At 33.5% G+C, this 13,328-nt stretch overlaps 1 protein-coding gene across 3 annotated transcripts in view; it reads left to right on the forward strand.

Moving 5' to 3' along the window:
• The window catches only part of LOC131672486 (mitochondrial proton/calcium exchanger protein), a 581,097-nt gene that overhangs the window by 424,966 nt on the left and 142,803 nt on the right, over positions 1-13,328 (forward strand). The window contains exon 7 of one of the 3 annotated variants that reach the window (XM_058949742.1): positions 5,140-6,267. The exons of the other annotated variants lie outside the window; for them this stretch is intronic. Within the exon in view, the coding sequence (XP_058805725.1) occupies positions 5,140-5,550 (411 nt within the window). The 3' untranslated portion in view covers positions 5,551-6,267. Of the gene's footprint in view, positions 1-5,139; positions 6,268-13,328 lie in introns of those variants that run through there. 3 annotated transcript variants of the gene reach the window in all.

The following is a 13,328-nucleotide window of genomic DNA, read 5'->3' on the forward strand; positions in this document are numbered from 1 at the left end:
GAACAAGAAAAAGTCACAGGGGGCCAGATCTAGGGAATACGGTGCCTGTGGCATCGTTACTGTGTTGGTTTTAGCCAAAAATTCGCGCACAAGCAACGATGTGTGAGCAGGGGCGTTATCATGGTGCAAAAGCCAAATTTTATTTTTCCACAAATTCGGACGTTTCTGGCGGATTGCTTCGCGCAAATTGCGTATAACTTGCAGGTAATATTCCTTATTTACTGTTCTACCCTGTGGCAAGAACTCATGATGCACCACGCCCCTGCAGTCAAAGAAAACTGTAAGCAAAACCTTTACATTTGATCGAACTTGGCGTGCTTTTTTTGGTCTTGGTGATCCAGAATGCCTCCACTGGGATGATTGAGTCTTAGTCTCGACGTCATAACCGTATACCCATGTTTCGTCACCTGTTATAACCCTGTTGAGTAAATCTGGATCATCGTTGACGTCATTCAGTAGCTCTTGGGCGATGCTCATGCGACGTTTCTTTTGATCGAAATTGAGCAATTTCGGAACAAACTTCGCTGACACACGTCTCATGTCTAAAACACTCGTCAAAATTGATTGGCACGAACCAAATGAGATGCCAATATCATCAGCAATTTCTCTAATGATAATTCGACGATTTCCCAACACTATTTTCTTCACTTCTTCAACATTCTCATCAGTTGTTGATGTGCTGGGGCGTCCAGAACGAGGTTCGTCGTCGGTGTCTTCTAGGCCTTCTTGGAAGAGTTTATACCACTTGTAAACATTTTTTTGGCTTAAAGTAGACTCACCGTATGCCACTTTCAGCATTTCAAGTGTTTTGGAACATTTGATTCCATTTTTCACACAAAATTTAATGCAAACTCTTTGATCCATGTTTTTAGACAGCAGCAAATCGTGGAGCACGCAAAACACTTCTAACCTTGATGCCTCTCACAAACAAACCAAACATACTACAAAGCTGAAATTTGGAACGTATGTTCTAGACGAGTGTACCGACATAACCAAATAAAAAAGTCGAAGATCGAACGGATTTAGCCCACTAAATTTCAACATTCACCTTACTTTTTGATCACACCTCGTATTTAATCTACACCCATGATCTTCCAACAATGGAAAATATTAATATCGTCACCTATGCAGACGACACAGCTATATTAGCAACTAAGTTAAATGTAAGCAACTTAATCAACAACTCAAAAATACTACTAGCTATTGGACAGAAATTCTGAATTGTCAATTATATATAAGCTATTAATATACAAGAGCATATTTTAACCAGCATAGACATATGATATTCATCTTGGGGTACAGCAGAAAAATAGAACAATGATACCATTGAAAAATTTCAAAATAAAGACTTAAGATCTATCACAAATACACCATGGTTTGATACAACTGAAATAATCAGAAAGGACGTCATTATATGGATTATAAAAGAAGAAACAGAAATTGCTTGTAAAAGATACACTATACGATATAACGAGCTGAGTCTCGTTGTGTCTCTCTCTCCCCTTAAGCCAATCATAATTTATTAACAACTTATGTATTTTTTTCTTATGTAATTTTCCTGTCTAGCTGCAGCTGTGGATGCGGCACGAGGTAAGTAAGAGAGCACCGAGCAGAGAGAGAGATCCGCGTGTATGCGTGAGTGCGTGGACGTTCGAGTGTCGCGCACGTTTGCCTAATTGGCTGAGACGCGCCGCTGCCGAATAGCCAGTGGGAGAGAGGGGGACCCCTTCCGCGTGCGAGGGACAATCCGCTGCCCACCTTCGCGACGAAAGCAAGCCCGGCTATCGCCGAGTGACGAATAAGTACCTTGTGCTACGCAGCTAGTATTTTCGCCAAGAAGGACCGAGAGTGCAAAGTGCGTGCGAGTGGGTGAAAGACTAAGACATCAAGAGCATTCTGCGTGCGTGCGTGCGTGCGTGCAGATAATCGCCGACCAGCCTGAGAGAGCTGCCTCGGGGCCGAACACCTGCGCGTGTCAGGAGTAAATCCGAGGCTACTGCGAAACCTTCATGTAAGTGCCCGCTCGATCATAAGACTCTCTCTCGCTTGCTTCTTACTTGCCTCTCTCACTACGAATGCTACTTGTATGCTTCCATTGTTACCTTCGTTTTAGTAAACACTATTTCTGCTAATCACTGTGTCTTTCCTCTCGGCATTTCCCTCTCCCGTGTTACGCGCGCGCTGGCTCGCACCGCCCGCTACTACCTGACCTACGACGCTCTCCGCGGGCCGAAGGCAAGGATGCCTTCAAGGGGCATAGCTGAGCCACTGGGCTGAGTCCTGCGAGATCCCCATAACCAGTTACCCGCAAGTCGAGTAGCTACCTAGCATCACCCTTCACGGGGTAGTCAGAATCCCGTTACAACGATTAACAAAACATCCTTATGGTTTAGCGAAGAAATTAATCCACACAACACCAGGAATATCAAGATTTAAGAAATATAAATTACCATTTATAGATGTGTAATTAAGCTTTGTAAAATAAAAGTATTAGTACGGATCAATGGTGAAGTATCTTCATATAATGTAGTTTCTGTAATAAAAAAATAGTATTGTTATAATATCATTTACTTATCATCGACAGACAGATTGTAAATAAAATTGGAAATAAAAAAAAATTAGGTTATGATTATAAGTTTCAATTTCATTTTTTTAATTCATCAATATTTACTGAAGAATGCATTTTTTTTTTGTGATTCATGCAAAATTATAAAAAGTCAGTATTTTTATTCTCTAATTTGTTTATTATTGGCGTAAACAGTTCTGGATTTTCTATCTGTATTTTTATTTCATTATTTTATAGTACTTTAATAGTATATTCGTTTTTAGCAATATGATCAGAAGATTTTTTAATGGACTAATATTTAATACTGCACTTGCGAATATCAACGATAATTTTGGTAATTTAGATATTATCGATGCTGTGGAATTTTTTTATCATTTGTGTTTTCGTTGCCTTGCTTTTCTATCAAAACTTCAAACTAATTTTTCGTTTCTATTATAAAGCCAATAGCCTCGAATTATGAAGCCAGTAGCCTTCGATGAGGGTTTATTTATTCTTAATAAATCTGTGTTCTTTAAAGCTGTTTCTATATCTCTTATTTTATACTGTTTTTCTTCCTGCTTTTTTCTCGTTTGTACCGATTTTTTTGATTGTTTTAAGAATATGATAACCTGGCAAAAAGATAACCTAAAACATTAATAATCTCTACGAGGTATGTTCAAAAAGTAAAGTGACTTTTCAAATTTCACGGGCAACGTACTTTCGATTATCGATTTTTTTGTTTTGTTATGTTGATACACTCTTCCCGAATACCTGTACCAAGTTTCAAGTGTATTGCATTTTTTGTTTGGTTGTGAGAGGCGTAAAGGTTATAAGTGTTTTGCGTGCTCGGCGATTTCTTGCTATCGAAAAATATGGACCAAAGGATTTGCATCAAATTTTGTGTAAAAAATAAAATAAAGTGCTCCGAAACACTTGAAATGTTGACGGTGGCATACGGTGAAACTGTTCTGAGTAAAAAAAATGTTTACAAGTGGTACAAACTCTTCCAAGATAGCCGGGAAGATGCCAATGACGAGCCTCGCTCTGGACGCCCAAGCACGTTAACAACTGATGAAAACGTTCAAGCAGTGAAGAAAATTGTTCTGGAAAATCGTCGAATCACTATCAGAGAAGTTGCTGAGGATGTTGGTATATCGCTTGACTTGTGCCATGAAATTTTTTCTAACGTTTTGGGCATGAGACGTGTGTCAGCGAAGTTTGTTCCGAAATTGCTAAATTTTGACCAAAAGAACCGTCGCATGAGCATCGCTCAAGAACTGTTGAATGACGTCAACGACGACCCACATTTACTCAAAAGGGTCATAACTGGTGACGAATCATGGGTATATGGTTATGATATCGAAACCAAAGTTCAATGGTCCCAATGGAAGAGCCCAGATGAGCCAAGACCGAAAAAAGCATGCCAAGATCGATCAAATGTCAAAGTTTTGCTCACTGTTTTCTTCGATTACCATGGCGTGGTGCATCAGGAGTTCTTACCATATGGACGTACGGTCAATAAACAGTATTATCTTGAAGTTATGCGCCGTTTGCGAGAAGCATTACGAAGAAAACGCCCAGAATTGTGGAAAAACAATTCATGGCTTTTACATCACGATAATGCCCCTGCTCACTCATCTTTGCTTGTGAGAGATTGTTTAGTCAAAAACAACACCACAATCATGCCTCAGCCACCATATTCACCGGATTTGGCCTCATGTGACTTTTTCTTGTTCCCAAAACTAAAGAGACCTATGAAAGGACGGAGATTTGCAACGATTAAAGAGATAAAGACTGCATCGCTGGAAGAGGTCAAGGCTATAACGAAAAGTGCTTATGAGAAGTGCTTTGAGGATTGGAAAAATCGTTGGCATAAGTGTATTGTATCGAAGGGGGAGTACTTTGAAGGGGACAACATAAATATGGATAAATAAATAAATATTTTTTCTTAAAAATACAAAGTCACCTTACTTTTTGAACACACCTCGTATATACACGAGAAGTTGACCTAAGTATACATTAACATTCTAATCCCATGATAGGTTAACCCAAGAAAATAATAATGTATTAAACCCACGATAGATTAACTATAGTATACAATAACTTCACTACAGGCCCGTCGAGCCCTCAATAACCGCTGTTCTAGATAGATTTTTACAAGTAAATATTTTGTATACTTGTGTAGAAAATAAGGAAAAAGGGGATTTCATTTTCTTTTGCGGCTTCGTAATTTTAGAAAAAATGTACACGGATTTTTGGAATAAAAATATAAAAAATTTATTATAGAAGTACGTTTGTCTTAGTCAATAAGATATTCAAATAATTGTTTTAAAAACATATATCACATAAAGTCTATCATATAAAATATGGTAGATTTATTACTTTTCTATAACGTTATTGGGCAGATTTGATTATCTAGTCGTGATAGTCCCTTTACACATTTAAAAAATTAAATTTAATATCAAAAGTATTGAATTTGTCTCCATCAATCTAATTTAGTTCGTGTACATAAAGTAAAACGTACGGAAATATGATCTTTTATTAGTTTTGTGGCTCCTGAATTTATTTCATCAATTTCAATATTTTCATTACAGGTTTTAGAATTGATTGGAAAAGAAGATATAAAATTAAGTAAAAAACAAGTTGACGAAATAATCGAATTGATGGAAAAAGAGGAAGTTTTACTCATAGAAAATCAAATTCAAAAAGCTTTGAATAAAGAAAATAAGGATAATGTTGAAGAAGAGCTTGAAGTTATTTATCAAACACAAAAAGACTCGTTAGGATTCGTTGGCACTACAATGACGGAAGAAATTTGTACAGATCAAAAACAATCGCTAAACAATAATAATGAAAAAAAAATCCTCAAAGCTTCATTACAAGAAACTATTACATCAGGTAGTTCAAGACATTCGACTGATAATTCAACGGATCGACATAACTCATCAATATCTCCTAAATCCACATCCACATCGAAAAAAGCAGAAGGTTCTAATCATCTATGACAAATCTAGAAAAATCTATGCAAAGAATTTCTTTCTAATGATAAAGATTATAGCGTTGGTTGTTATAACGAAGATGAACAATCTTTTATTTACAGCATCGAATATTTTTGCAGAATGTACATATTCAGTTATTACAATTATTATTATATATTTAAAATTTATATATTATATTAAATAATTGTAAATTGAGAAAAACCTGACAAACAAAATAATGAAATTTCGAAATGCTTGTAATTATTAATCAGTCTTGCGTAGATTTACTTGCTATACATTAGAAGGGTAAAATTAATCGTTAATAATAATGAGAATTTTACTAAAAAAATACAAACTTGTATACAAACTGATCTCCAAAGGTGAATTTCTTCTAATAATTTTAATAGTTGTTATCCCCGTTTGTCAATACTATTGTCATACTTTCTTCAACGGTTATATTATGCACTCTCAATCGTTATAAGCCATTTGGATATAATGTGTTCTGACGTTAAAAATACGAATGATCATATAATATGCAAATAGCGCGCGCGCGTGTGTGTGTATTTATTCATATTTTTAACATTTAAGTCTACTTAAGATAAATGTAAGATCATTGGTAAATTTCAAATTCATTGTGTAAAAGCTATAAATCTATAGAAAATTGCCTTGCATATTTGCATCTTGAGCATATGTGGCACATTCTAGATTATGACGATCAGCTTATCAGATGTAGGTTTTGGATTTTCTTGAAACTTGCTCTAAATGTTGCCTATATGGTAGTTTACTTCAGAATGGATTATTAGATCATTATAATAATTATATCAAAAGTTATAAACAATTAAAAATGTTCAAAAATTTATATCCCCGCAACCATTTAAGTTATCGATACGAATTCTTTTATTAATTATGCGTAAAAGGGTGTACTTTAAAGATATTAAGTGAACAATACTTTAATATCAATTTTTCCAAAAGTTATTAACATCTTGTTCAAACAATTAGCCATATCTCAAAAAGTGTTATTTTTATTTAAAAAATTCTTTTTCTATTGAATTCTTAAAAAAAAAAGTCAAAGAATTCAATAGAAAAAGAATTTTTGAAATAAAAATAACACTTTTTGAGATATGGCCCATTGTTTAAACAAGTTGCTAATAACTTTTAGAAAAATTGATATTAAAGTATTATTTACTGAATATCTTCAAAGTACACCCTTTTATGCGTAATCAAAAAAAATTTGTTTCGATAACTTAAATGGTTGCGGAAATTTTCGTTAGAAATTTTCAATGGTTTATAACTTTTGATATAATTATTATAATGATCTAATAATCCATACAGAAGTAAACTACCATACTCGTATAGGCAAGATTTAGAGCAAGTTTCAAGAAAATCCGAAACCTACCCCTGATAAGTTGATTATCATAATCTAGAATGTGCCATATAATCATAAATTAATATGTTATTTTTAACATATGTTGGAGAAAAAATTATGTTATTACATCTCAGACAAAGAGATAAGATTAAAAGCTTGTTAAAATACGATTTCATTCGAAAATGTTAAACATTTTTCCGTGCATAAAGATAAATATGCATTCAGATAATAGTCGAATGAGTTTCCGTTGATCCTGATTTATATATCGAGCACTAGATGATCGTTATCACATATTCAGACTATTAGCATATGTAGTAGTGACTATAATAAATTCATAAAAAGGTTTTATAACGCGCTTTTTGAGAAACGATTCCTCTATTTTTGCTGAAAAGACATAGGTCAGAAAGATAATGTGACGGCTAGCCGTAACTTAGTTTTTTTTTATTTAATTATTAAATATGACGAACGGAGTGGGAACCTTCCTGATTTCCCACAATGAAAACGCATTCGAAATATAAACTTTGATAGTGGCCCGAGCCTGCGTACTCAAGATTACAATCAACGCTCTATCCTGCTTTGTCCCACACGCATGTGTTGACAGGGGCCTACGATCATCGCGTATACATCGTGAAGTGTTATCACGCTGATAATGGAAGGGGACCATAAAAATACAATCTATCTTTTTTTTTCTTTCCCACCGATTTTTAAGAAAATATCCGTAATATTGTATAGATTTTCATCAATTTTGTAAACCATTATAATGCGCATCTTTTTGTCACCGAATAACCAATAAATAGAACAATAATGTATTTTATAATAAATCGTAAAAGGTTTGAATTTTTCTGAATGTTTATAATAGTCACTATGTATCGTCATAATTAATTAAGTTTAGTACAATTATGTATAAGTAATTATAAGCTATAGCGTTACTCTTGCCATTAAAAGTGGCACTCCGAGAGCTATCTCTGGAGAAAAGGGCCCAAGTTAAAAAGGGACCGCCCTTTCTCTCTCTGAAAATTCACGCCCACAGACCAATAAAGAAATTCTGGATATGATTAGAAAATTTCCCACCAATACAAAATTTGGCCGTTATCGCTTCATGGACCTGAGGAAAGGGATTTCCACCCAACCACCCACGGCTTATAAAAAGCTCTGTACAAGGCTGGAGAGTAAGTCAGAGGAAGTTAGAGTAAGAGCGGAGTGAGCACCAGGAAGTCCCTAATAAGAAGTATTTACCAGTGAGTGAGTCCCGGAGGAAGCATCAAAGAAGAAAAATCACCCAAGTATATTCAAAGCATATAGAGAGAGAAAGAGGCCAAAGAGCAGAGAGAGAACGCAACTTTAATAATAAGTGATTTGATAAAATAAAAGTAAGTAAAATCTTAAATCTGGCTATCCTTTTCTTTCTTTAAGTAATCCGCCTTTCTTTTGGAAATTCATTAAGCGTGAGTCTGGTGAATTTCCATTAAAGTCCCTTAAGAACACATTAAGCGTAAGTCTGGTGTGTTCGTAATAACATTTGGTTATTACATTCCGCGTTAGCATACAGTTTTCTCAACGCAACAATATTGCTCGTCCCGGCTTATGTGTTACACGATAGCCAAATCAGAGCAACCCTGAGTTTACGCTTACTCCAAGCGTACCTGAGAGTGACCCCGACGTCACATAAAAATTTTGGAGGCCCCGGAGGGATTAAATTGTTGCAAAGAAAACTGTTAGGGTTTTCCTTTCTTAAATTATATCAGTGATCAGTTAGAGTAAAAGAAAATTAAGAATAGATACTACTTAAAGTATTTTGTTGAATTTGAAATCTGTGAAGAATAAAATAAAGTAATAAAATTTTTTTTTTTGAATAAGAATACAAATTTATTAGTCAGAAAATCACTGATTTAATTGAGAAAATAGAAAATAAGTTTTGTGTTAAACAAGGAGACAGCTTAAATTGAAAGTGAAAATGAATTGGAGTTTATTTGGATTGAACTTAGGAAAATTTTGGGAAAATTAATGAGAATTTATTTTGTAATAAAGAATAGTGAAATAATTTAGAAAATTATTGAAATTTGAATGAGTAAATTAATAGAAGAGTTAGAGAAAAATAAAGAAAATTAAGTTGTTTAAGAAAAGAGTTTGAAAAGTATTTGAAATTTAAAAAAAAGTTTTCAGAGAAGAATCATTTTTTATGAAAATAAAATTATAAATCAGAATAGAAAATTTGTCCAAAGAAAAGTCTTCTTTTGTGCCTTGAAGAGAGAAATAAGAATAAATGCTTATTACAGAAAAAGGAGGGTTTTGAATTTATGTTTTGTTCTAAAAATTGTATTTAGAAATAAAAAGGTTAATTTAGAAAGATCGAAAATAACATACAGAAAAAATTTTGAGATAATATTACGAATCTTGTCTGAGTCGGAAAGAAATACATTAGCAATAAAAATTAATTAGAGAAATTAGAAATCCTGCGGAAGAAAATTTAAAAATAAATAAATAAATAAAACTCGGAGTAAAAATAAAAGAGTTTTAGAATATTGTGTTTAAAAGAAATTTAGGAAATCTTGCTGAGAAAAATAATATAAAAGTAGAAATTTTGAAATAAATAATTTTGCAAATTAGAAAATTTAAATAAGAAAATTGCCTGTTATAAGTAAAATAAATAATTTTAAAATAAATAGTATTAAAGAATGAAGGGTTTAATTAAGAAAGTTTAAGTAAAAATAAAGATAAATATCTTTTTGTAAGAATCAAAATTTATATTTAAGGAATGAATTGCCGTAATATCTGTAAAAATAAGATTTTGATAAAACGTTCACATACAGTTTTCATAATTCTACAAACGAATAAGTTTTAATAAAATTTTGTTGTTAGATAGATAAGATTTTTGGTCTTTCTTTTAGTTGTAATGCCACCGTTCGTAAGTTTTAATACTTTTTCTAACGACATAGTCGACACGGTAGATGAATTAATCGAAGACATTACACATTTAAAGGACAGTCAAATATCCGTAATTAATAGGGTTAATAATCATAGCTCCGATATCACAAGAATAAACAATAACGGTCGTAGTCTTAGCGCACGTGTCGCGAAACTTGAATTAGAGAATAAATATAGAATTGAACAAATAGCTAGTTTGGGAAATATTTGTGTAGATTTAATCAAAACAAATACTGCCCTAAAGAAACAAGTTAAAAATCTTAGGAAGCAAGTAAAAATTAATAACAAACTAATTAGTAGGAATACGATTTCAAAAAGGGCTTTAGCAAATAAAGTAGATAAATTAGCAAAGTCATTTGAAAATTTACAATTATAAGTAAAATAATTCGCGATAATCCTTAGTTTATACACAGAAATAGATAAGGTTTTATTACAATAAATTAGATTGAGATTTCTAGTAAAAGTATATGAAGTTCAGACTTTTTTTTAAAATCATTCTAATTATTGAAATATAGTATTAATATAAGTTTGGTGTCTTTGTTTCGATATTGTTCTAGTGGAACTAGGATATAGAACAACTAGAAAACGGCTAACTAAAACACAACGAAGAGCTCTCGGGAGAGAGATTCGAAAGCACGAGTTAGGATTGCCAAAGGACAAGTATGAAAATGGATTAAAAGAGATATCTAAGCAGAATAAAATAGAGTTAGCTCGACCGATAGAGATTTGGTCAACACCAAAAGACGAGGTACAGGGTCCACCCAAACAACCTGCACCTTCATCAAGTAACTCGCCTACAATATTAGAAGAAAAAGTCACTCAATTTCGAAGATGTTTATGTCGACATTTTGTTATCCCGGAAAAGTGTGTTCGTTGTCAACAAACATTTAGGAGGGAATACAAAATACCGTTTTGTGAAAATCAAAGATTAAAAAAAAAGCATAACATTAAAGACGCTGTTATTAAAATTGCAAAAAGTGACGAGAAACTTAAAATACTGAAGGATGGTACAAAAGTAAACCCGGAGGTTTACGAAGTTTTACAAAGATCCTTGCGCGCGATTAAAAAAATTAAGATACAAAAGAAATCTTCAGAGCCTCCTTCTATCCCCAAAGCTCTTTTGAGTCCGCTTTTACCACTGATAACAAAAAAGAATGTAAATTGTAAGGCTTCTCCCAATTTATCCTCTGCTAGTGAGCCGATATCTAGAATAGACAAATTTTTCGGATTAATAAAAGATTATAAGAATTCCTTAATTAAGTTGTAATTACTTAACAATTTGTCAACATAAAATTATGTAAAAATATATAAATACCTGTAATATTTAGCAAAATAAAACACCAAATAAATTTACACCTTCTAGTACAAATTTCATTTTTTTTTCTCTTCTCCCTTTGTCTGACATATATAAATGCACATAAGTATATTTATTAATGAGCGAAAACAAAGATAAGCGGCTTACACGCAGCCAGTCGAAAACCTCGAGTGTCAGCTGGACAATTAGTAAAGTTGGCGGAAATCTAAAGCGATCAACAGAGTCACTCCCTGACTTAAATGATATTCAAGACAGTCCTGCTTTCGATCCAGATTTTAATCGAAACAGAGCTTTACACCAAGTCGAAACTGCGTCCACTTCACATATCTTAAGCGACTCTATTATTGATTTACCGATCCCTTTTATTAATTATAACAAAATGCCGCCGAAAATCAATAATAATAGCGAAGCAGAAATATACGCCGAAACCAAAGCATTACCAGGACATGTAGTATCGTTAAATGATGCATTAAGTGTAGTGCCAACATTTGATGGAAGACCAAACCAATGGACCCAATTTGTAGAAGGATGCAAAGAGGCATTAAGTATAATACCGCCAAACATAGAAGAAAATTTAACCAAACGCTTAAGATCGAAATTAGAAGGAGAAGCACGTGCTACAGTAGTAGGACAAACATTTTCTAGTGTAGACGAATTATTAAATCATTTAGCTGACATATTCGGTCCTATCCAAACACTAAATCAATTATTAGGTGAATTAGGCAATGAGTTCCAAAGGAATGAAGAAAAGGTATTAACTTTTGGAAATAGGTTACGACTGTTAAGTAGTAAAATTATTGAAGCCAAAAAGAAAGAAGAGAATCTAGAATCTTTAACGCCTACACAAAAACAGATAATTGAACAAAACATATTTGAATGCTTTAGAAGAGGACTAAAGCCCGAAATTCGGCTAAATTTACCTAGTGACACCACTATCCTGAATGCGCTAAAGAATGCCATAAAAGTCGAAAAAGACCTAGAATTACAATCAACATTGCGAGCACGAGCCTCTAATAATTCTCTTTCTTTCAGATCAATAACCCTCTGTCAAAATTGCAATAAAGAAGGCCACAATGCCCTAAATTGCAATAGTATAATTAGAGAAAGTAAACGATGTAATTTCTGCAAAAAGGTCGGTCACGAAGAAAATTCATGCTTCTCCAAGTTAAGGAATAATATTACAACATGTCAAATTTGCAATAGGAAAGGTCACGTTGCTAGTGATTGTCGAACACATCTCAAATGTCAAATATGCAATAGAAACGGCCATATAGCTGCAGACTGCCGAACTCGAACACAAATAAGAATGATAAATCAAGTTATTTGTCAAATTTGTGATAAACCTGGCCACTCAGCGAAAGAGTGTCGCAAAAACTTAAGCATCAACCGTGATACAGAAGTTATTTGCCAAGTTTATCGCAAGTCAGGCCATTCAGCAAAAGAATGTTATAATAGTAATAGTGTTACTCCAAACACTAATTGTTTTTATTGCAAGCAACCAGGCCATTATATCGCTAATTGTCCAAAAAGACAACCATATCGCCATCAGTTTCAGGGAGACGGGCAGCAGTCCTCTCATCAGAGCGCGATGCAGAGGACCAATTCGAATCAAGCGCATCAATTACAAGAGACGGAAGTATCGCTCAGTCTTATACCGTAACAAATGAACCAAAAATTTCAGCTAAAGTCCCAATAATTAATGCAAACTTCTTAGGTGATATTAAATTTCAAATTATGATTGATACAGGCTCAGAAGCTAACATAATGAAAATAGGAATGATTCAAAGTTACACAGAACATATAAATAGTACTAGATGCAAACAGTTAAAGGGAATAGGGTCAGAGGTGTTTATCACATTAGGAACAATTACACTATCAATATTTGGTTTACCGACGGAATTTCAATTAGTACCAGATGATTTTCCAATACCTTGTGAAGTAGTTTTAGGGGCTACATATTTTTCAGAAAGTAATTCTGTAATAAATTTCGCAACACGACAATTTATTGTAGGAGATCATGTTATACGATTTCAAGAAAATAATGTTCAATGTAGCAATTTTTGTTATTTACATAGTACAGAAGGAATAGAAGAAGTTAGTATAAATGCAATACAAAAAATTTCCCCAAAAGTCAAAGTTTTAAATCCAGCAACTAGTACCAAAGAATATTTCCTAATAGACACCGGGTCCGAAGTCAAT

This window comes from Phymastichus coffea, unplaced genomic scaffold (genome assembly GCF_024137745.1).
Source record: "Phymastichus coffea isolate CEN01 unplaced genomic scaffold, Cenicafe_Pcof_1.1 PCOF00012, whole genome shotgun sequence".
Taxonomy (NCBI): domain Eukaryota; kingdom Metazoa; phylum Arthropoda; class Insecta; order Hymenoptera; family Eulophidae; genus Phymastichus; species Phymastichus coffea.